Source organism: Myodes glareolus, chromosome 15 (genome assembly GCF_982192425.1).
Source record: "Myodes glareolus chromosome 15, mMyoGla1.1, whole genome shotgun sequence".
Lineage (NCBI taxonomy): Eukaryota > Metazoa > Chordata > Mammalia > Rodentia > Cricetidae > Myodes > Myodes glareolus.
In genome coordinates, this window is record NC_142040.1 from 60,318,590 (window position 1) to 60,345,206 (window position 26,617).

Here is a 26,617-nt window from a genome sequence, read left to right on the forward strand (position 1 = left end):
GAAGACATGTTGTGGTCTGAAGGTGTGTTTCCTCTAAGCCTCCCGTCTCTCCTTTCTGACTACCAAGTGACGATGTTAGTGGTGGGGTCTTTGAGAGGTGATAGGAATGTATGGATGAAAGAGTTTTGTAATATTTATTGATTATTTTCAACTTCACCCATTGGGGAAGTGTCTAGAAGTTGAGTGAATTACACACACATCTGTGGAGGTGTTTGCTAAGACAGATCACAGAGCTCGGGTGTACAAAATGAATTGCTTCTTCCATGCATGGACATAGCACAGTTTATACAGAAGATGTGGAGAGCAGAAGGTAAGGACTGGTTGGAACAGTGGTTCTCAGTCTTCCTAATCCTGTGACCCTTTAATACAGTCCCTTACGTCGTGGTGACCCTCAACCAAAAAATATTTTTCTTGCTACTTCAAAACTGACATTCTGCTACTATTATGAATTGTAGTGTAAATATCTATGTTTTCCAGTGGTCATATGTGACACCTATAAAAGAGTCATTCAATCTCCAAGGAGGATTCAAACCACAGATTGTGAACCTTTTCGGTAGAGGGCAGATATAACTACTATGAAAGGGAGAAGTAGCTTGGGTACCCTGAATTGATAAGCTCAGCCCCAGTACACCCTTGCCAATTAAATTTACAAGAAACCCTAAAAACAGGGGACAAGGACCTGTTTCCTTCCTTTAAGTTGTTGTCAGCAGGAGTACTTTCTTCATGACATTTCAAAGGTCTGACTAATTTAGGGAGTTGGTATTGAAGTGAAATTTTTCCTGTGACTATCCGGCCATGTTGTTCAAATGCCTTTGAAAACAGGGGAAAAAATTATATAGCCTTTTAGATACAAGTGAGTACAAGAACCAAACACGACTGACCTAAGAAAGAAAGAAAGAAAGAAAGAAAGAAAGAAAGAAAGAAAGAAAGAAAGAAAGAAAGAAAGAAAGCAAGAAAACCATTCCTAATGACATTCTGCTGTACGACTAGATCAGCAGTGCCTACTCTAGTTGTCATCAGAGAGGACACCATGAGAGCACTGCCCATAGAATCCACTAAGCACACCTCATAGGGACTTTTAGAGACAGAAAAAAACAAAATGGACCCTGTGTGGGTCTGAGCTAGGTTCTCTGAAATTGCCTTGTGGTTGTTTAGCCTGGTATTCTTGTGGGATTCTCAACAATGGGAGTTGGGGTTGTCCGATTCTTTTACCTACTTTTGGGACACACTTCCTCCTACTAGATTGTCTGGGCCAGCCTTAATATGAGGGTTTGTGCCCAGTTATATGGTATCTTGTTAGGCTGACCGTGGAGGCCGTTGTTTTTTTTGTTGTTGTTGTTGTTTGTTTTTTTATTTGTTTGTTTTTTAAGGGAAATGAAGAACAAATGTATCTGGGGAGCTGCTGGAAGGGACTAGAAAGAGTGGAGGAAGGAAAAATTCAGTCAGAATGTAATGTATGAAAGAAGAATAAGAGTGTTTTTTAAGGCAAATTATAAACAATGTCTAATGGGTGAATTCAGTGGGAATTTAGAAAAGAAAAATCTAATAAAATGTAGACAGTGATGATTGCTCATGGAATTTCAAAAGGCAGCAAATATTCTACAGGGAGTTGAACCTGACTCTTAGGTTTTACTACACTAATGAAATTCTACACATTGTATCTGTGTAATGAGGTTTTGTGAGAGATGGAATTTGAAGGTGGAGTTAAATTTTATTTTAATCAATCATTGATCCTATGGAATGGTTATAGTTATTTGAATTTATTAAAAAGTCTTTATGTGTGTTTTTTGTTTTGTTTGTCTCTTGGAAAAAGAAGTACATGATTGCTTGAAGCCAAGTGGCTTAAAATACCACAGTGGGAAAAGTACATCTCAGAAAGTTGTGAAGCTTTCCTTACCCGTTGCAGGCTCAAGGGTATGAAAAATCTACATTCAGTTAAAAGATATTATCAATTAAAAGATATAGAATTCTACAGTGAACATCACACACAGGTTTATGAAGAAAGTTGTGTACAACAATCCTGCTCACTATGATTTCTACCCTAACACTCCGAGCTGGATTGAACTATGTTCCAAGGGAATACAGCTGGCAATGACCTGACAGCACTGGCCCTGATAGAATTCAGGTCCTGCTCACCTGGGAAATACACAGAATGTAAAAAGTGTGGCTTTGTGGCACCTTAGACTCAAACTCCAAAGGAAAGCTAAGAAGGTCAGCGAATGTATGTCAGGCTCAGAATCCCTGAGAAGGCAATGCGTGAAACTGAGGTAAATACAAAGAATGAATGGAAATCCTAGCACATAGACAATCTCTGAAACATAAAAATGTCATCCAAAGAAAGTGGAAAACAATGAGTAAGGGAGGCAAGGGGGACTGCAATAGGAATCGCACCGTGACAAGGGTGGCCAAGTCTACCTCATGCCACCCTTGCTTCCGATGCTGGAAATGCCACCACAGCCACAGGATTTAATGCCTGTGCTGGATTTTAGTTTTGCTTTATTCTAATACCTCCTTGCTACTCTGTTGTGTACCCTATCCCACCATTTGTATACTGTGTAAAAGGAGCGACGGGCCGCTTTCCGCATTCCAGCTCCCAGCCACCTGGCTAGGTAGCTTATACCAAAAATAACAACACACAAATTGTATTCATTTAAACACTGCTTGGCCCATTATATCTAGCCTCCTCTTGGCAACCTCTCACATCTTAATTAACCCATTTCTAATAATCTCTATATCACCACATGACTGTGGCTTACCGGGATGAGTCTAACCTATATCCGTCCGTATAGGAGTGCCTGACTCTGCTTTCTTCCTCCCAGAATTCTGTTCTGTCTACTCCACTCACCTAAGGACTGGCCTATCAAACGGCCAAGGCAGCTTCTTTATTTGACCAATGAAAGTAACATATAGACAGAAGGCACTTTTTAATGGTTTTATAGAGGCTTGCTGCTAATTTCTGCTCCAAGCCCCCAAAACCTTTACATTTGCACTTTTAGCAATTCTGTAAGTGTCAGGACTCTTAAGCACTTTGCAACAGTGATTAAAAAGTTGGAATAGCACAATTTCTCATGTGTTAAGTCAGAGTTCTTTCCAAAGAAAACCCTCTCCATTTTCACAGCAGTGGAGAAAAGCAGCTAGTAGACACAAATATGCTCAAGGTAACAAACCCTCACCTGCAGTAAGGAATCTGGCACAGTGATCCTTAACTCCCCAGAAAAGGAGATGACTTTGTCTCGTGGTTCCAGAGAGGTAGACTTAAAGGTCAGAGGGGCATAGCAGGAAGGCTTGGCAGCTAGATCAGGAAGAAGAGAAATCACATCTTCAACCATAACCAAAATTTAGAGAGCCAAATGGAAGCAGGAGTAAAGCTACCAATCCTCTGAGTCTGCCTCTAGTAATGTGTTTCCCACAGCAGATAGACTACTAAAGGGTCCATAATCACCAGTTGAAGACCAGATATTTAAAGATGTGGGCCTATGAAGGATATAAATCAGACAAGACACTAAACCACATCTAGAATCAAAAGACATACTTTCCTTTTCTTTGGAAGCCAGCCAATCAATAAAATTTGAATATACATTACCAATCCTGAAATGTACCTTGATTTAACTCTTTTATAATAAACATTTATCACCCTGGCTCATACGTGAAAAAGGTATTTTGAAACAAGGTCTATTACCCTTTGTATTATCTTACAAACTTTATTTCATGGGAACTTATGAGTAATGTATGAATAGTCAGAAATAGTCTACATTTCAAAGTATCAAGCATTCTTTAATGTTTATTTGGGAATTTTCTTTAGCCTATTAACTGTTCAACGTAAACAGGTACAGTATTAGGTTTTAATTAAGCTTATCCTAGTTTAAAAGTGCGGGAATTGGGAGATGACTTTTAATGTGCAGTACAGAAGCAGTTGTCCTGTTTTCATTAGTTGTCATGCATCTTGCCATGTCCTTTATCTACAAGAGAATTTACAAGGAACACAGCAGGTTGTGAATTTTTAATAGGCTTTCTTCAAGGAAAAGAAAGGTCAGTATTAACATAAAATTCTTCTTAAAGATTTGTGGCCAAATGTTTCACACCGGAAAGCAGGTGTTACTGCAGAGCTAAAGCCACAATAATCTATTTTCTTTTCCTTCCTTTCTTCCTTTTTCCATCCTCTCTCTCTCTTTCCTTTTTCTCTTTATATTTAAAGAAAATTTTATGTCTCACATAATAAAATAGCAAAATATAACCCACACGGAATATTTTTTTTTGAATGTTGATGCTATTAGCTTTTGATCATATGATCAATTGACTCGGTCTCGTTTCTCCATAAATACCTGACTTGATTCAATTAAATTAAACAAGCGTAAAAAAAAATGATGCCTAATATTCAAAGAAAGAACATTGAGGAAGCAGTAGTTCTAAAGGAACAAACCTTGTATGATCTCAGTAAAGAAGCTGATATGTGAAATAGTGTGTATCTCATCATGTATCATGTGTAAGATTACCAGAAGGAAACAACACCAGGAAGAATGCGGAGAAGTTATTCACAGAAAGTAAAGAAAACCAATAAAGAAAGCTATTTATTGCTGCCCTCTAGACTCAGTACAACTGGTGTAGCCGTTAGTCACACCATACATAACACATACGTAACTTATCTGTCCATCACACTGGTCTCCCAGGAGCCTGACCCTCTCTACAAGTACATCACAGATGGAGGGTGAACTCATAGGGTCTCACCTTGTACTGAACACCTAACTACAGCCTAGGGACAGATACAGTGATGAGGAGATCTGCACCCACTGCTAAGTCTACTGAGCTCCATAGGATATCCCCAATCCTGCACTCAAACAGAGAGGCCTGGAAAATACCTGTCAGCCATAAATCAAAATCAGTAGACCTGAAAATGAGACAGTCAGGTTTGTGGTGAAGAGGGCAGCACCAAAGTAATGATAGTTGTGGAGTGAGAGCGGTATGTATGTAATTGTACTCATGTAAAATTGCTCCACGACAAATTATTGTTGATAAAAAACTATCAAAGGAAACAAATAATAAAACTGTTATGAAAACTAATAATAAAGAGACTTGAACATGGAAAGATTTGATAAGAGCAAATTGAAGAATTATGTTATTTCTTTTTTTCTGAATTTAATGAAAACATTGCCACCAATATAACAATTAGAAAAGGCCTTTGCAACCCATTAGTTTTATCTGTGAAACAGATTAATTACCCACATCTCAGGAGATGTAAAAATTTATCATAGTCAAAATGTTGGTCACATTTCTTGTCTAATTCGTATATTTTTGAATACTGTTTGATTACTGTACAGTTGTATTAAGACCCTAATCATCCTCACCTTTATCTTTTATTCCAGTATAACAGTCAGTTGTGTTGAATCTTTCCTCACTGTAAGAAAAGACAGAGCTTAAAAAAAACAAAACAAAACAACAACAACAAAAACATTAGTTTCATCACTAATGTTAAACCTAATGGTTGAAGAAACATTCTTAACATGTTAAGTCCAGCATTTGCAGCTGTCATTTGCTTCTCTTAATTATATTCCTGTTGAATAAAGTAGACATTTTTTTTTCATTCTCAGATTCTTAAAACCACAGTCTGACTTCCAGCCCTCCTCCTTCAGCTTTGCTGCTACCTGTTCAATTTTCTAATCCAACAGAAACTCCCACAGCATGTGGTCCATATACAAGAGTTGATTTTCACTCTCTGTAGCCTAAGCAAAGAGCAAAAAGAAAAACAACACATTCAACTGTGGTTTTTAGTCTAAAGTCTGCTTCAAATAACTCAAATTCTACTGTACAAATGTATACATATATAATCTGGGAAGATTTTCTTTCGCATACCTAACTTAGAGCAGCGGAACACTATGAACGCTTCTTGCCTTGTATATTTCTATATGCTACATCTCAGGTCTGTACATTTACCAGATGTTGTGAACCACAAAATTTGTAAAAGAATCTTCAGTTCCAAAACCATATTCAGTTTATATCTGATAGCTTAAATAGTACATGATTAATAGATCCCCTTTCATTCCTGCAAGTGCTTTAGAGTTTTCTCTGCATAAGTGGTTTGCATGTCTCCTTTGGGTTTTCCATAGAACACAGATGGAATTTTTCATTTGCTTTTAAAAGCACCTGATTTTATGGAAATTTCAAACTGAAGTTATTGGATGAGTAGCTAATAGAAATGGAAACTGACTACTGTGAACCACGGTGCTGTCAGGTCAAGTGATTGATAATACCAATAGCATTGGGTTGTTGTGTTTCTTAGACTGAGTAAGAAATCTGTAATGCTTAGAGTGACACTGGGCAGACGGCCACAGTGTTGCAATGCATGTAATTGGAGTGTTTCCGAGCAGGCAAGTACATTTTTGGATGCTAATAACCATCAATCTCTTGACTACTTAGTGATTCCTGGACTACACACTCATATGTGACTTCTCTGAGTTTCATGATTAATAACAGATACTTCCTGAGTTTACTCATACTGTTGTTTTCCAAATAGCTACATACACAGTAAAATTCCCTTTGTTCTGAAGATTCTTTTTTTATCTCGAAAGTACCTACACATTTCAGATATGCATATCCATTATATCACTAATAATGAATTATTTGCCCAAGAATAAGAAGAACAGAGTTGTATTTATAGTGGATTGCCAAATCTAATGAGCACAAGCATTTTTACAAAGTAAACTACTCTTGTAAACCTATCTGTAAATAGCAACATAATAGCATGTGGAAATATGTTCATTTTTGCTTGGTTTAACTATTTTATGCCCATATAACAACATTGGAGGTTAGCCAGATGACTCAGTTGGTCAATGATTGCAATTCTAAGCTTGAATATCTGAGGTTCAATTGTCAGAATGCATGAACGGCAGCTTATAATTTTGGGATCCCCAACACTGACTGGACTAGCAGTATGTCTGGAGCAGCGAACTCTAGGTTTCAAAAACTGAGGTAGAGATCAGTAGAGACAGACACAGAATGTTGTCCTGTCTTCCACATGTGCACACTTACTCAAATATCCATAGGCATAAACACTCACAAATATTTAACATTCACATTCATTAATATAAACTAAATGTACATAATTCTCCTTAACAAAAAATACCTCATTTGAATAATATATTTTTGTGTTAAATGGGAAATAACCAAATTAAAATTCCTTGCTTTGATTGTCTTGTATTTTGATGTAAATGACCTAAAGAGCATATCCAGTTTATTTAAATAAATGTATAATTCACATTCAATATTTGTGTAAATAACTTATCTCTATATTTTAATGATCCAGAATAGAGAGTGGCATGACTCTTTTGATTAATGCCAATATCTTATGTGACTATTAGAAGTCTAACATTTGTGATTATATATTATTTTCATACATAATTTAAATTTTTAAGAATTGATGCAATGTGTTATGATCATATTCTCGCTAGCTGCTCACTTTAATTCCCTCCAGATTAATCCTCACTTCCCCCTATCTTTTTGTCCTTTCTTCTTATAATTTTATTGCCCATTTGTGCTATTTGCCATCTTGTGGTATGTCTTTCCAGGTGTGGGGACATCTATTGGGACATGATTGACCTAGCCACCATTATAAAAGTAAAATTAAACTCTCTCTCCAATAAACCTTAACCATTCAGTTACTTGGTACAGATTTTACATAGGCAACTACAGCTGCTATGAATCCATGAGAGCAGGGTTTCTGCTAAGTCCAGAAGACACTGTTTTTCTCTGGTCCTTGCTAGCTAGCCATTTAAAACCTGGTTCTTCTACTGTGATAGCACCTCATCTTTGGGGAGAAGTTGAGATATAATGTCTAATCTTTGGCTCAGCCTTCATCTTCCACTTATTCTCTGCAGTTTGGTGAGTTACAAGTTTCTATGTTAACCACCATCCACTGCTGAAAGTTTTTCAGATGAAGTCTGAGACCTGCACTAACCCATGACTAGAGAAATGTGAATTTGGAGGGCAGTTTAATAAGGGGCCCATCTAGCAAATTAATAATTGTTAGTTCCGCCCTGAACCTATGAGCACCCCAACTGTGGGTTCTTCGGTACATTTTCCAAACGGTCCATGAGTTTCCTTCTGGGGAGCAGGTCTTAAACACAATCATAAAAATGGTTGGGTAGTCTCATAGTTCATGCACTACTGCATCCATGGGTATAATCTTGCCATGCTGGTCATTACTTCAGTTCTCAAGGTTCACAGCTTGCTAAGATTGCTGGTTCTCCTCCTGTTCAGAAGCGTGCACAACAATTTTCTCTATTATGAGAACTAGCCAGCCGGGAGGAAGCTTTCCAGTCAGTAGCATCTTGATTTCTCCATGTCCTACAATCAATGTCTGTGTGGAGGTCTTCAGCAGTAATTCTTTCCTATCAAGTTCTGATGGGAAACAAAGAGCAACATGATTGTTTCTCGATTGGGAGTCTTCAAGACACTTCTGACAGAGAATTGAAGAGAGGTATCCACACCTGTCAATGGGCTTTTAATTTGGAAACCTGGAACTTCTGAAAGGGACATAATTCCCTACGTTGTGTAATTCCAATTAAACACTTTTATATAAATATTCACATGTATAAAGTTTTTAAAACAGCAAATTTTGATGTGACTTTTAATACATTCTTAGAGTTAGATATTCTTCTCCAAGCCCTTCTCCACCCCACCCTCACATCCCTTTCCCCTGTTAAAGTTCCGTTCCCATTATTCACTTTATTCTTCATATAAAACTTGTAGGTCATGCTCTATAAAATAAGAAAACCACATAAGTAGAAGTATCAGTAAGTAAAAAAGTGCATTTTATTGCAATATTAAAATTATAATTGTGGCATAGTCAACACCAGTGGTTCTGTGGTACAACTAAAGATATAGCTATAACCATAATTATTCCAAATTTCTGTCCTTTCTCTGAATAAGCTTCTTCCACAAGCTAAGAATCCCATGACAGGGAAACATGGATTAATTTTGCCTTAGAACACAGTCACATTATCTGGAAGATGCTTAGATTACATTACTCTCCACTACTCAACAGCCTAGAATTTAATTATTAGTCTTAGAGTGACTTCCAGTTTATTCTCTCAATGTCTGAATTTACTCATCCATGTGTCTATAAGCCTGGCTGATTTTCTTTATGGATACCTTTGAAAAATAGAAAAGTAGAATGTTCTCAGTACACATAAGTTCTTGGACCCACAGCTCAGCTGCAACGGTGCGCTCCCTAGGACGTTCTGTGCACAAGATCCCAAATACAGTTCTTAATATGATAAAACAATTCTCAAAGTTTTGATGTGATTTTGCTGTAGACAGAGGAAAGTCAGTCACAATCTTTTCTTGAATTCTTTTGCCCTTTGCAGATTTTAAGAAGATATTTTGACAGGGTACAATGTTGGGACGTATTTTACATTATCATTTATTTATTGTTTAACTATTGTTTAGCATATATGTATTGATATTACATAAATATCTGTATTCTATTTTAAGATACACAAATATCTGCATGGTAGTAGGCATCTTCTATATGAAACCAAATATTACATTTATTGTTACCACATTTGGAGTCTGTCTCATGTATGCTTGAAAGAGTTGGAAATCCTAAGATGTTATTAATTACCAAGCAGAAAAAGCAACCAATAATAAGTTGATAAGAGCTGAATTCCCGGTCAAATATGAGAGAAAAATAACCTAACATTTCTAGAAATAGTTGGAAGTATGTTGTTGATACCCTCATGGCTATGTCTTTATCAGGATTTATTTGTTCAATGAAATGGTTATATACCAAGTAGGAAGAGAGAACTTAATTTAATGTGGGAGATTTTTTTTTCTGTTTAGAATAAAGAATCACAATGATACATGAAAAACTCTTGGCGGTGCTTGAGTGTGCTTGAGAACTGATAGTTACTCAATTCTGATTTATAGTATTGAGATTACTGATCCCATTATGTGTGATGGGATTTGAAGGGCCACCTTTGAATTCTTTTACCAATTCTCAAGACATTATCACAGATATGCTCATTTTTATTTCCTCTAGCTTCATTCAGACCAAGATAAAGGAGATGGATCGCTCAAATATATTTTATCTGGAGACGGAGCTGGTACTCTTTTTATTATTGATGAAAAAACAGGTGATATTCATGCCACAAGACGAATTGATAGGGAGGAAAAGGCCTTTTATACTCTACGTGCTCAAGCTATTAACAGAAGAACTCTGAGGCCAGTAGAACCAGAGTCTGAATTTGTGATCAAAATCCACGATATCAACGACAATGAGCCAACATTCCCAGAGGAAATTTATACTGCTAGTGTTCCTGAAATGTCCGTCGTAGGTAAGTGCAGTTACAGTTCTTAAGATGGTATGAAAAGTATGAAAGTAATTGCAAAAAAATCTTGTGATATTGTGTTTAGTTAACTAACATCACCATTTTTATTGCCTAGTCAAAACACATATATTTTTGAATACAGAAGCAATGAGTCAGAAAAAGGTTATCAATGCATTTTAAATGTCTTGTGAATTTGCAAATCTGCATAGCACACTTAGGTAGACCTCAAAAATCGAGAATATGCCAGTACATTCCAGTAGAGAAAATTAAAATGGCACTTGTCATATGAACTTTCATCACAAGCTTGTAAGATCCTGAAGACAAATATTTTGGGATTAGAATTGTTTCCTGCTGTCCACCGGGATCACATCTGAGCCCCCTACAGATACTGAATATTCAGTCCCTTAAGTGGCATAGTATGTACATATGCTGATGAATGTCTGCCTGCATATATTAAACTATTCATGAAACTTATTATTTATCTCAATGATTGCTATACTGTGTTGTTTATAGGAAGCAACATGGAAAAATTTCTATACATGCTCAACAGCAACATACTTTAAAAACATTTGAAATCCTCCAACAGAAAAAAGGCAACTACAGAGCGGTAGAGTTAGTCAGAATTATAGACCATAGATTGGTACAGCAAGAGTAGCAGCAGTAAGATATGATTTCACTTATATGTTCTTGTCACAATTTATCAAAAGATTTTTCCTAGATTAAAGCTTTGATTAACTCCTATTTTCTTAAATACTGAAATACCTTTGTATTTTCATATTTATGTATCAATACTCTGCTGCTATAATTTACATATTTACATCACCCCTGTGAGTGTCAGTGATATGATACGGCTTTATTTATGTATACACATCACAGTTTATCAAAAGCTTTTATGTAGATTGCTTACATGTTCAAATAAAAGCCTGATTACCTTCTATTTTCGTAAATATTGTTATATCTATGTATTTTAACATTTACATAGTAAAAATATGCTTTTATATTCTCATATTAAAAATATCACACTGAAACCTCATAGTCATACAATAATTTTGCACAGAAGCACAACATTGGATTGTGAAATATATAAAATAAAATGTAAAAGTGCAATGTTAAGAAAATGGAATTATTTTTTAATGTTACTAAATGTAATATATTGAGAAGGAGTTGAAAATACTTGACTTTTATTAAATAGTTAATAATAATATATTCAAACCCCAAGAAATCTTGGTAATATTTTTAGAGTGAGATATATTTGGTTGCATAGAAAACCAAACTTCCTGATTCTGTATGGACTTGTTTAGATTAATAAAAGCATTTTTTAAAATAGCAACTATTGCTATTTTGATAATGGCTACCAAACTCATACATCTCTGAAAATATTTGTTCTGTGAATGTTATTGCACTTTCCTAAACCCCAAAGACTTTGGACAGTTACCAAGCATATAGCCCTTGTAGATATCACGAACCCTACTAGACAGATTTTAGTTGTTCTGGGAACATAGGGTCTTGAATTGTTTCTATATTTGGAATTCAATCTATTCATAAAATTGCATTCTAGAGCAGAAGTTGGTTATTTTTAGAGTTAATTAGTGCAGAGGGAGAAAGAATATTCTTATTCCTTTGAGATTTAGATGTGCCCTTTACACAAAACAAGTCTATTATATAAAAATTAATGTTAATAACGGCCTCAATATTTATAAAGGAATCATGTTTGTTATATTCTGAAATATTGAAAAATTATCTGTTTGGTGCATAAACATACACCTCTTGGCTAAACAAATATTGTTAAGTTGAACTTAAGATACATTTCCAACATTATATACCTTTATCTATATCTATCATCCAACTGTATAGTGTCTTAAAGTGGTCATTTTTAAAGTCAAAAATCATTCAAGTCTTCAATGAAAAACAGCACTTTTGCTCCTCCTTCTGGTACTGTGCAGAACTAAGCTGAATTTGGATACTTCAGGTACTTCTGTGGTGCAAGTCACAGCTACAGATGCTGACGACCCTTCTTATGGGAACAGCGCCAGAGTCATATACAGCATACTTCAAGGGCAGCCTTATTTCTCTGTGGAGCCAGAAACAGGTCAGAAACAATGTATTGGTGTTTGCTGAAGTTGCCATGTTTGTGACCTTTACAAGTATAAATGGGTTGACAAAAATGAAACCTAAGCCCACACTCACGAGAATAACAGTGCCATGCCGAATTTTTATTTTCTGTGTGTGTTCATTGTGTAAGGATATATGTGTGTGTGTGTGTGTGTGTGTGTGTGTGTGTGTGTGTGTGTGTATGCACTTCTGTGCAGATGTATGTGGAGGTCAGAGTGGGGCAACAGGTGTACTTCTCAGTAGATATATGTGTTGCTTTTTAACAAGGTCTTCCACTGAACCTGAACTCCAACAATTTGGCTAAATAGCCCAGCCATCAAATCCCAGAAACCCTCCTGTTTTGTCCTGCAAGTGTTGAGTTGGCAAGACCTTGCTGTCATTATCCGGAGGTTGGAGATTAAAACTGGGCCTTCATGTTTGCATAGGAAGCACTTCACTCACTTTGAAGTTTTCTCAGTTTTATTCTTGTGTATTTAAATATTCAAAGTAAACAATTGATTGAACTAATAGAAATGTAACTGGCACTTTACTTGTAAGCTTAGATCACTATGGTTCACATGAGGTTACCAGGAGATAGAAAACAAAATGAACTCTAAAGATTTGTATGCATTTGTGTTAGAATGGTTACATATGTATAAGTTGATGTCATAAGTATGGTACTTGACTAAATTGACAGCTTACAAACAGAGTGTGATAACACAGCATTTGTATTTTTTTTTTGAAAGGTATCATCAGGACAGCTTTACCAAACATGAACCGAGAGAACAGGGAACAGTACCAGGTGGTCATACAGGCCAAGGACATGGGTGGCCAGATGGGGGGTTTATCCGGAACCACCACAGTCAACATCACACTAACAGATGTCAATGACAACCCGCCTCGCTTCCCTCAGAGTAAGTGCCCTTCAGTGGTCATTCTGTAGCACATAAGATCTAGAGCAAAAAGGATGACGTAAGAAGATACCTATCAACTAACGAAAAGATGGTGATAGCTTACTACCAAACTGCCAGCAGAAGGTAAGACGAAATACTTTCCAAATACCTCTTACAGAACTGGGGACTTTGCATCTCTACTACCTCTCTCTGTCTCTCTGTTCCTCTCACTTTCTCTCTCTCACACACACATGCACACGCATACACACATACATTCACATACACGCAGTGTGGAACAGTTACCTAAAAACTGTTTAATCCAGCAAAATGAAAGTGTTCATTTTAAAAAGCTAATAGTATATAATGAATATTTTTCTCTACTTAGATAGTACTAAGGGAGATCCTAACTTGAAGATAAAATTTTAATAAAACATCTAATCATAAAGACTCTATTATAAGTGGCAAGGCAGGCAGAACTTGAATTACATTTTCAATCACATGTGTGGGTAGTTTATCCTGGGTCCACATTACCTAATTGTGTTTTATTTAATTCTCCAAATATCCAGGATCAATTAAGAATCCATTAGAAGATATTCTCTTCTGACCATATATCATATGATTAACACATCTATTTATTCTTATAAAACTTGATAGGTTATTATGTGTGCAACATAGGCATGAAGGCAGTTATGACACTGCGCTCTCAGGACTCTGCAGGACTCCTTCTGTTTCACTAGGTCCCCACTGCAAGACAGAATATAGAGTTGTAATGAATCGACCATAAAAAGCACATTATAGTCTAATCTCTATTCTATTACTTTTAATTTTTCAAAAATTTCAAATATGATATTATCATTTCTCCCTCTTCCATAACTTTGTTCTTATCTGCCATGTATAAAAGCCCCTAAATTCAAGGTCTCCTCTTCTTTAAACATCATTTTCTCATACACAAAGAAGGTAAGCAGCATATGACTATAACCTGCTGGTCCATTCACTGTCACCTGCACGTACATGTTTTTAGTGCGGATCCAGATCTCTGTTCTGAATTTCCATCAGTTTCTGGATATCAGCATCACATTTTACTTTTTCCTTCTGCTTAATCTTTTCATGACAAAAATAAATTATGAATTATAAAATGTCTTTATGGTATTTTTAACTTTATGCAAAATGATTACCTGAAAGGAATTTTAATATTACACTGTAATTTTACTCTTTTTAAGAAGTATTGTAATTTTTTCTATACTGTTATTCTAGATTTTCTTGTCAGCCCTTCATGGTTAGGGTAAATTTGTTTTAAACTGCATGTGTTAAAGAATTAAAAAATCAGATAGAATTATTTGAACTTGCTTGCCATGTCTGTAAGTATTGTGTGTGTGTGTGTATGTGTGTGTGTGAGTGAGTTTATATGTTTGTATCATATATATGGACTTTTTTTAGGCATTTAACTTACACGCCAATCAGAATGGGATGTTAGGAATGGATGTTTGATTTTTTTTTTATCTTTAAGCATAGGAAGAAAAAAGACATCCACGTCCACACTTTTCAAATAGTTATATTTCAACCAATGTTATTTGTGTTATTGATCAAAGAGGAGGAAATCTATAGTAACCCTCAATATCTCTTTGAATGTTTTGGTAATATGAAAAGATTTAATACAATATAAAATTTTAATTTCACATCTCACATGTCTTCTTGAACTTTCATCTTAAATCTGTTATCAAGAGAATGAACATTTAGAGCTGGAGAGTTCAGCCATCAGGAGCCCTTGTTGCTCTTCCAGCGCGTCTGGGCTTTGTTACCAGCACCTACATGGTGGCTCACAACAATCCATGATTCCAGTCTCAAGGACTTTTCGAGCCTCTGAGAACACCTGGCAGGCATGTGTTATACACACCTACATGCAGACTAAACTTCACACACATAAAATAAAATAGAAAAGTCTAAGAGAATGAACATAGGAATTGAGGGGAATGAACCATGTCTAACTAATTCCATAACCAGAAAGGAGCAAAATAACTGCTTCCAAGTTGTTTTTTTTTTTTTTCAAGAATGGCAATTTGGAGTAGTATTACATTTAAAATTCTCAGAAAATTTAAATGGCTTGTTTTTGAATGGAGCATTCAATAAAGTAATTGATAGAATATAATTGATTGGAAAATTAGACATTTCAAACATAAAAATGATCAATGAACCTTTGTTACTATGTGTTTTCCCTCTTAGGCCCTTCATTTAGTAAGCATTTATTTGCCTTTATCCACTAAAGATTTATGAATGCCACAATTTAGGCTTACTACACAAAATAAAACACAATAATATGACAAAAGTAGTTGTCATGAGCTTAATTAATAGAAGCTAGAAAAAAGGATACACATAATTTTCTAATGAAAAAAATTACTTGACACCATACTTACTGGTATCTTTTATTAAATAATAATTACTCAGTATTACAATCTCAATTCAGGAATTGATTCAAGATTAAATAATACACTGGGAGTAGCAACATTGATGTGTTTGTCTCAGTATGCAACTCCAAATGTATAGCAAATAGATTTTGAATACTGTCAATATGCCCTGAAATCTACCTTGTTATTTTAAATTTTAAGTGAACATGTAGTTTTCCGATTATTTTTGTGTTACAAATATTTACAATGTATCTATTAAGGATACTCTTTCACATTAAATAGGATATTATTTGGTAATATAGGACATCTAGGATGTGAAAAACTGATTTTTAGTGTGTAATTCCATTTGATTATATTTATCATTTTGGAATTGCTACACTGTCTGTGAACATGTCCACATACAGCACATCACTGAACCTTCAATACTGAAACATATGCATATGTGAATATATAAAGACACACACATTTTACTACCATATTATTTTCCCCAATGCATAAAACAAGGGGAAAAAAAGCAAACATTGCCTAATAGAAACTGTAACATAAACCAAAAAATATTTACCACATTCGAATTTTTTTTGTTTGGTTTTCGAGAAAGGGTTTCTCTGTAACTTTGAACCCTGTCTTGTAAGTAGCTCTTATAGAACAGACTGGCCTTGAATTCACAGAGATCTGCCTTCATCTGCCTCCTGAGTGCTGGAGTCGGGCAGCACCACTCAACCAAGAATTCTTTATTGTTGAAAATAGATTATTCTCTCATATAATTCAAAGTGTTTCCCATTCTTCCACTCCTTCTAGCTCAGCTTCTCCTCCCCCTTCCCTGATATCCTTCCCCATTTCCTCCTCAGAAAATTCTATTTGTCATGTTTAAGGGATAAGAAATTTATTTTAAGGACACTATTTTCTTTAATATTATTTTTAAAGTATAGAATCAATATAACACAGAGATATGTAAAAGTTTCCCTCTAAATCTTATATGAACCCTGCTCCACTTACATTTAATCAATTTAGGTTAACTACATTTCCAGTCCATGGCTTCTTAAGGGTTCCTGGCCTGTGCAGTGGTTTGCTTCCTGGACAACTCTAAAACAGACTCTGCATGAGTCTCAATGGTGTAATTTATTTAGCAGCTAGTGTGGTGAATTAAACTGAGCTCTACATTTTTCTGTATTATTAGTAACACTGGGTCATAGAGTATGCTTCACAGAGAGATGATGTAATACTAAATAATTCAATGTCCAATTCAGTGTCTAGGCAGTATTGATTCTTAATAGCTGGCGTGCTCTGTTGTGCACTAATGTTTATTTGTGTAAGTGATACTCTGCCATCTTTAAATTTCTAAGCTAGATCAAGCTTAAAACTTCTTTCAAGGTTTATGAAATAAAATATTTAACAATTTTTTATTATTTAATGTTTAACAAAAGCATAACAATTTTCAAAACCAAATCACAAATTCTTTTATCTAAAAATATTTGTCTGTGGATCATCACATAACTTCAGAAATTGAAATTGCATCAAATTTGGCTCTTTGGCTTCTTTGAGACCCCTTTCTGACCAAATACATTATTTATTTCTTATAGCGTTACAACTGAAAGACAAAGACACCTAAATATCCTTAGTGGTCATAGTAACCTAACTCAAATCCTCGATACATAAGGATTTCCTCCCTTTTGTTTTTTCCTTATGCTGCTAATTCTCTATTTTTCTCAGTCTGAAAACCGCCCTTCATTCATGTCCAAATGAAGACACAATAAACCTGGAGAAATCCGCAGCTGTGCGAGCAGCAATAAAATACACGTTCCTTATAAGAGTCAATTACCACTATGTTAGTGAGGACTACAGAGCAACTCCTTTTCAACTAGTGAAAAATTTAGTAGTGTTCCTTGACTTAAATTATGTTTCATTTTTGTACATCTAATCCTAATACACCTATTTTATATTTGACTATACCAGCCCTTGTTTCCTTTATCTTCCCATAGTTTTATTTTTATTGAAATTAGATTATTCTCTCATATAACACATCCCTATTACAATTTTCCTTCCCACCCCTCCTCCTAGCTTCCCCTCTACCTACCCTTTCCCCCAGATCCACTCCTCCTCCTTGTTTCGTTCTTTCCCCTAAAGTTTTAAGAAGAAACAAATCTTAGATTTAACTACTGGAACCAGTTCATTGAAGGGACCAGAAAAAAAAAAAAAAAACAACTGAGACAAGAGGATTTGTTTCTGAATGGGTTTTTACATCAACAGATACCTTTGTGAAAATGTTGCAAACCTCATTTTCCTGCAGCCCAGAGTCAGAAGACAGGGATATCAATCAATGGGGGTTAGACTGACCCCAACATTCTTCTTCCAAGAGAAAGAATGACCAGTATTTAATTCTTTCAAATATATTATATGAGGGCTGGCAGCAGAAAGCGGGATCTAGTACTAGAGACTAATAATGATTTGCATGTGGTCTTTGACTTGAATATAGTTTTTGAAGGGACTAGAAATGCCAGGAGGATAATGAGCCTCCAGTTGAAAGCAAGATAAAGATGGAAAATACCAACTTTCATATGATGGTTTGCAAATACCTCCATGTAATTCAAAATACTTTAAGTCTCTACTCACAAGGATCACAGAGACAAAAAAACAAAGAAGTCAGATACTTTTACATTTTTTGTATTAAGGAGGACAGGAATTTGGGAACCCAGACTTCACAAAACCATACATTTACATTGAATTAAATCATGGATAGTTTAGCATACAGTTTACATTGATAAATCAAGGACTAGTGCCATATAAATTTTTGTCATATCAGTTTAGCTAAGCTTTTATTAGAAAGGAGAACTGTGAACTCCAAAGATCACTCAAAACATAATTGCAAGACTCCTTTGTTTGTGGGGTATGATGACTGTAGATATAAAACTGCAGGTTAGTGAAAAATGATGTTTATTATGTGAATTTCCAGTTTCTTGATAAATTCACTCAAATATTTTAATTAATTATACTCTGCACCACTTTTCACTAAAAGTTATTTGGGATAGTAGCAAAGTAAACTTTCCTCCCTTACTTGATTACTGATATATATATATATATAATATTTATATATATATATAAAATATAATACAAAGTATCTCAAGGAGAAGTTTTTATTTAGATAAGCTATAGGTAATAGAAAATATTTTCAGGATTGCAAATAAAATTAACAGAGCTAATAATTCTCAAGATTTCCATACCATCTCTTTATAATTCTGTTCTAGCTCTATCTAAAGATTATATATAGTGATAGAAAATTTATAAGCAATGGTAATTGGTAACAGACCTACTCAAAACCTAAAAATGATTTCATAGCAAGCATGCTTGTATGTTTTATCAGGATTTTCTTTATTGACTAATGTCATTGACCCAATAATTTAAATAAGAATTAAATGTTATGTTCAAAACTAAAAATAATGGAAGTTAAAAATAAAAAATAATAGCAGTATAAAATAATTATGAAAAGCCTTATTATAACTTATGCTGAATCTTATAAGTGCAAAGTTAATTAATCCTTACAACATCTACATTAGGTGGATATTGTAGTTACCCATCCATTTTATGATTTGAAAAACTGAAATCTGTAAATTGTTACCCAATTGGTAAACTAATGTTATTTGATGGTGATACTACTTTGGGGGGATATAAGAACCTATTTAAAAGCACTTCATTTGTAATTAAATTCAGTGTGTCTAAATGTTTCAATGAAAAAAAAATGGTATAATAGAAATAGCTTGTGACTTATTTTGTTCATTTTACCTTTAATTAAATCCCTGACTCCAAGTTTTATTTATGAATTATGTATTTGGTTTCATATCTGGCAATGAGAATCGTGCTAACGCATTTTCATCGAAAAAGGAAAAAGAAATTGATGTTATTGTTGGTGCTGTTCATGGGATGCTAAAGAACAAGAAGGATGAAACCATCTTTGGCTCTCTTAGGCTGATAGACAAGCATGTATGTACAAAATAGACAAGGTCTTTCAAGGAACTTCTTTATAATGTACATAGGGATTTAAGGCACGTATATCACTGAGCCGTGCGACTGCCATAATCCCTGCCTGGTACAAGAGAGATTTTATTTAATAAGCGCTGATTTTCTCTTTGTAAATAGCATCAACCTCTCCTCTAGTGAGGATCCCAAGGTAATGTCAGCCCCAGGCTGATCTGCATATTTAAAGTTATCAAGTAGTTTTCTACAAGAACAACTGTCAGGTGTGTCCCCAGGAAGATGCTTCAACGTAAGGAAGGAGAAAATGCAGTTTAAAAGTCTCTTTTCTTTCTTTGATTACCTAGGAAATAGTAGTACACCTACAATAAGCACTGGAGCTGTATGCATTGCGTTGATTTTGATTTTAACTATACACACTAAAACACTTTCAAATATTTGCTCCGCCCTTCTCCCACATTGTCTGAGTACTTGTTCAAGAATTAGAAAGAAATAATTCTGGTAAAGCCTTTAATTTAGTAAAAGGGTGTTAAGTCCTACTGTGTGTAGCCCTTTCCTGTCTAACATGATATATGTTGAGAATGTCAATAACATAATCTTAAATTCTGAAATATGACACAGGACACAACTCTAAATTATTTGCATTTGGTCGGTTTACAGATACAATATCTTTCTCCTCTCTCATTTATTTACTTTACTGTTGTATATTTTTTAATTGCATAATTCCTTTTACTACTTTTCTTGCTAGAGAGATTGCTCAGTAATTAAGAGAATTTGCTCTTCTTTCAAAGAATCCAGAATGTTCTTCCTAAGCACCACATAATAGCTTACAAATCTCTATGACTCTACTTCAACAGGTTCTGATCTAATTCAAGAGGATGGCTTCCATGGGGTCCTACAAGAAGGTTTAGACACGTGCATATAAATTTACATACATATAAGTACATCCATGAGTGTACATAAATGAAGATTAATTAAAATGAGTGCTATATTTTGATTAATGCTAAAAGCACAAAATGATAATGTATTTTAAGTAGGAGAGGATCAGGCAAGAGACTATCATTTAAAAGTCATTCTAACATATAGCAAAAATTTCAAAGCAGAAAAGCAAAAGACATTAAGGATTGTCACTGTTCGGGAAGACCAAATAAACAAAGGTAGCATTCAATGAAAGGTGTGCAATTTGACTGGGCTGGACCGCAGGGCTCAGCACAACTGGAGTTGTGTCTGAAGTAGTGCTGAAGGGAGGAGGGAAGGGAGAAAACAGCATCTCTAAGTGTGTGATTCACAGGAGTGAATAACCAGGTCAAGCAAAGATTCAGGGGATAAAAGGCAGAGGTACCAATAAAAAAGGTACTTTGAAGCTTTTGAAGCTTTCTACCAGAAAAGCTTGTTGGAAAGAGAGGGGAAAAGAAAGGAGGGAATCAGGCAAGGGCAGCCTAAGGGAGGGACAGTGAAGGATTTCAAGTTGGATTTTTGTATTGCAGAAATTGTGGATTGTAAATGTATACTAGTTGGAGAAATATGTGAATCGGTGATGTGGCATTTAAGTAAATGGTCATGTAAAGTGTAAGTGAAATAACATGTTTAGGATGACAGAACCTGGATAATTATCCCATGTTTCATATGTGTTGAAATAATGTAATTGTTTAAGAGGCATCATATGGAAAGCTATGTTTCTCTAGACTGCCCTATTTAATCGAGTGGAAACTGCCTCAGAGTAACCAATTTTTTATCATTTTTAAAATTTTTATTGAGCTCTACATTTTTCTCTGCCAATTTAATATTAACATATGTCATAATGGGAATCAGAGTCCCTGTTTTGTGCTGCCTAACAAAATTAATGTTGACCATACTCCAAGTACTGGAATATAGATAAGCATTTGCTGTACAAATGTTTAGTCCATTCTTAATGATTTTTTACGACAGTTAAATTTCAGGTGAGATGTAAAGGGATTGCACGGTAAGTGTAATGAAATCCTTCGCCTGTGGCTAACTGACTTGAGGTTTTTCTAGAAGCCCCCCCCACCAATCCTACATATTTCTGTGTTTTCATATGTTGCAGTTCTGTGAACTGATGTAATATACTGGCAGACAATTTCAAAGAAATGTCAGGATACATCCTATAGACTCAGGAGATCAATGGTTGCTCTGTCTCGATGCCTTCCCCAAGGGCATAGGAAAAAAAAAAAAAACCTAAAATATCCAACATGGCTTTTTGCAATAATTTAACTTAAATGCCCTCCAAATAAGCCAGTGATCCTGTCTCTGGTGTTCACAGATTTAGTTTTCTGTCTCCTCTGGTGAAAGTCTTCAATTCCGAAGCCTTAGCAGTTTGTCAGTCTCCAGTGTGACTTTCAACTCTCCTCTGCCTTCTCCTAAACGCCCATTTAGCACGGCATAATTTCCTTAACTACCCCGCACTGCCTCCAAGGAGCTTTATCTTGTTTTTAATTTCTTCCTGTTAAGCTCATTAAAAAACATCTTTTGAGCATTATACAATGGAATGCTTTATAAACGTGCATAATTGTGTCATTTTTCTTAAAGCAAGTATTGTTTGAGATTATTATACAGCACTGAGATGTTGCAAGAAGATTACACGCAAAGCAAATAAAAAATTAGACTAATGTTAAATTATTTTGTTGATTTGTATGTGTGGGGCATTTTGAAAAATCTCCCCCTTGGAAAAGTAGAAGGCTCTTATGTAAATGTGATGGCAACAAGGACAGAGAACAAAGGATAAAGAAAAATTATCTCTTTCAACCTCGTTTTTTTTTTTTGTTTGTTTGTTTGCGACAAAACAAAATAGCAGCTATTTGCTGCTAAGCTCAAAACCTGGAAAAAAGCAATTTGCCCTTGTTCCTCTCCAGGTTGATTTCTGGCATTTCTTTTTGTCGTTCTAACGGACGTTGCTTGTCACATCTCTTAGTTTGACTCTGCTTTCACAAAGTCCCTTACTTAAATTGAACTGCCAATTATTTCTAATTTCACTACAAAAATCTGCAAAATTTTCGATACTGCCATATAGGAACCCTGTTATTTGAGGGCAAGGGAGAGTCTGTGACCAGCCTATCATTCCCAAAGACAGAAAACCTAGAAATGCATCAAAACTGTCTGAAATCTTTGCTGATGACAATTCAGGTGTCATGTGAGGTTTTCAATATCAGTTTGCAAGTATTCTTATTGAAGAAACCACAGCCATTGCTTGTCCCATTGTGTGGAAGGCCTCTTTGCAACATCACCTCTAGATTTTCACTTGCACATCTTCTCACATCCAGGTGCTTAAGTGGACAACCAAGGTAGGAACATCCTTACCAGGAAGAAATATTTATGTGCTCTAATCATTAAAAGAGAAGCAGATGATTCAATCTGGCACCTGGGAATGAATTTCAAGCAACTACAAATTGGAATTGATAGGAAAGCTCGACGCATAATTAAAGCTCCATCAACTGTACCATAAAAAATAAGTAGCACACAAATAGGCGCCTTTAAAAAGAAATGAAGCGAGATGGGTGCCAGGGCTGTGTTCCTTTGCCTTTGTCAGTGCGGACATAAGAATCTAAGAATCTGTGCATTTCTTCAGTTCTCTGCTTCTTGACTTACATGGAAATTACCCCAGGAAGGAGAACAGACTGACTCTCAATTAAAGCAGTATCAGTTTGCATGACAAACCAGGATATTTGTATTCAGCATAAGCAACTAGAAAATAATTAGTCGAGTGTTAATGAATCACCCTTTTGTAAGTTTACAACTTGAAAATGAACTTTTAAACTTTGAAATAGATCAAATAAAGTTTGACCTAAAATTAGATCTGTGCAAAGTGTAATTCCAAAGAAAGCATTCTAATATTATGAATAGAGGTCACCGAATAAAACGGTTTCCAATGAGTAAACGAGTAACTTCATACAAAAAGCAGGTGTGAGGAGTGTTTAACAATATATGTAACTTCTTACAAAACTCTTTGGTTTATTTGTCAGAACTATATCTATGCTACCTTAATGAATGAGCTCAGTCATGGTTTTTCAGAAAATTCTGGAACACTTTGAAGAAAATTTCATTTTTATTGCTGGAAGAAAATTAATGTATCTCCATCTTCATTTACATAAATACTTCCCAAGAAATCACTAGAGAACTTATAATCAATATAACTATATCAATAAGTACAGAACTATCAGGCTCATAGTAAACCAAAAAACCTATTCCCTTTCATGCTTACGTTGTCAAAGCTAGGAAAAATAGCACAGCATTAATAACACTAACCCAACAATGTCAAACCTCAAAACGGATATTGTCTCTATACTAACAGAGAAATTAAGTGAATCGATAATCTTCAATACTTGAACACACATGTAACGGCGACATAAAAGTGAACAGACTTTCAGATGTAAGCATATGCTGTCAAGCAATCAAAAGAATTCCAAGCCGAAAATAAAAATGTAGGACACAATTTCAGAGACGTATCCCCAGTGAAATCTACATGAAATTAAAATTGGTGGAACTAAGAGCACACACCCTTGTCCTCCCCTCTTTCTCTTTCTTGCTCTCTTCCCTCATCGTATATCAGTTCCTACAATCTAATATAGAAAGTGTGTATGTGTGTGTGCATGTGTATCTGTGTGCATGTGCACACATGTGCATGCTTTCTCACATGCATGTAAGTATTAAGGGTGCATGCACATTGCTGTGTACAGGCGGAACTCTGATAACAAGCTGGTCAGCATAGGTCCACGGTGCCCTGCTCTTACGTTTTCTTCTATGACATGGATTGTCTCTGAACTTGTAGCTGGAATGGCAGCCAAAGTGCCCGAGAGCACCTCATTTCTCCACCTCTCACATCCAAGGCCTCATGCTTGCTTATTAAAATTTCTTACCCATGGACCCATCTTTCCAGGCCTCTTTTAACCTTGTAGGTACTTTCTGCTCAAACTTGGTTACTGAGTTCTGATGTTTCATTTTCTCCATTAAGGTCAGGTCCACAGTAGCAGTCCTAGAACCTTGGTATGGCTTTTCTAATTTAGGATGGATAATTTCTGTAGATTTCTATAGTTGGGAAAATCTCCCGCCTCAGGCACGTTCTCCTTTCTTTGTGGACAGTATGCCTTATGCATTCTTAGGACCCACGGATCTTGATTTACCCTTGTTTTCATGGGATACAATCTTCACCAGGTTACTTAAAAAGAACCAAATGGAATTGGCTGAATATGAAACTATCTTCCTTTGGGAATCAAATTTAATTAATATGTTGGTTAGAGTAAACATTCAGGGGCCAAAATAATTTTATCATCAACTTTTCATGACATTGCTAATTTTCTTACCTGCTTTTTAAAAAGCTCACTGACAGTTGAGTTCACTCCCTCTTGTGAATCTCTAAGTTATTTATTAATTTTATCTATCTTCTAGCTCACTTAGTCTCTTGTCGGCTGCTATTAATATTGTGTTGATCCATCTGCTATTTTCAGCTTCAGTGAATTTTTTTGAGATTATAATTTAATTACATTTCTCCCTTCCCTTTCCTCCCTCCAAACTGTCCCACATACCCCTCCCAACTCTCCTTTAATTTCATGGTCTCTATTTTTCACTAATTGCTGCTGCATGCATATATGCATTGCAAAGACATATTGTTCCTAAATGTAACCACTTTGGTCCATATAATTCTACCTTTAAGCATGTATTCAGAGCTGACTGTTGTTGAGCACCAATAGTGTGCTTTTCTCAGGGATGGCCATCTTTTCCATTCCCAGATTTCCTCAGTTGCCTATAGGCCTTTGTGAGAGATCAGGCTGCCTGGTTATCTTTCGCATGACCATTGTTTTTAAGATAACATTTTGGGTCTTTATCAAATACAGACCACAGTCAAACATAGATGACAAATATAAAACCAGACAACATTATCCTGTCCTTATCTTTTTATGCCAACTTTCTCTTATTGATCAAGGTACAGAAACATAGTTTTTCAATAATAATTTCGTTATATTTACATTGTATGAGTATAAGAAACCTGACTATTTAATTTAATGTTATGTTCCTACTAGTCATTTAACTATTGTTGCACACAAAGATAGCTAAAAGTATTTCCTTTCAGATAGGAGTAGGATATATGGGTATACGCTAGTCCATTCACTGACTTGGTTTTGTTATTTGTATTATTATTATTATTATTATTATTATTATTGTTGTTGTTGTTGTTGTTCTTGTTGCTATTACTATATTTTAAAATAACAATTCTATGTTTTGTTTCTACATTTGCCTCTTTGTAAATACCAATGTTTCCTAATTATACAGTATTTAATTTCATAACATACATTCTCATTTTACCCCTTTTGTGAGCTGAATTCAAGCCTTTTACTACGCAGACTATCAAACTGTGACCGTCTTTGAAACAGGAGAACTTAATCAAATTTTAATTTTAATTATAATAGGATCATTACAGCTATGGTTCCAATTTCTAGGGTTCTGATAATAAATTGTCCTTATAGTAGTCAGGTGATGTGTACCCAGTCAGCTGACAAAGCTGGGTTCATTTTAACAAAGCCTCCAGAATCGTGTACACCCCAAATCAATGTTCATAGGTTACTTTCTGCTAGGCCATTCATGATTTCTATTGTACAAAAGTTCTTCACATTGGTTATATTAGATTTCATTTTTATAAGATCAATAGGTATAAAAAGATTTCACATCTTGCCTTTTATTGCATATTTTCTGTTTCTGCTTTGGCATACTTTTTATTTTTCTGGTGTATACATCTGTAAATGGTTTTCCATATCCAACCTAATGCTTTCACTTAGCCATCTAGGTTTTGTTGTTCTTTAGGCCCTTAGACATATGTTTACTAATATAGATACTAAAGTATAATCTCATCATGCACAACATACTTTATTTTCCTTGCATTGTCTCTTACTTAGAAATTTTTGAGAGAGAGATAACTTAGTCACAGTAACATTCA

At 35.2% G+C, this 26,617-nt stretch overlaps 1 protein-coding gene across 2 annotated transcripts in view; it reads left to right on the forward strand.

Moving 5' to 3' along the window:
* The window catches only part of LOC125397464 (cadherin-10), a 186,329-nt gene that overhangs the window by 127,702 nt on the left and 32,010 nt on the right, over positions 1-26,617 (forward strand). For both annotated transcript variants that reach the window (XM_085676605.2, XM_048429864.3), the window contains exons 3-5: positions 10,034-10,328; positions 12,292-12,411; positions 13,160-13,327. In XM_085676605.2, coding sequence (XP_085532731.1) covers positions 10,034-10,328; positions 12,292-12,411; positions 13,160-13,327 — 583 coding nt within the window. The remainder of the gene's footprint in view (positions 1-10,033; positions 10,329-12,291; positions 12,412-13,159; positions 13,328-26,617) is intronic.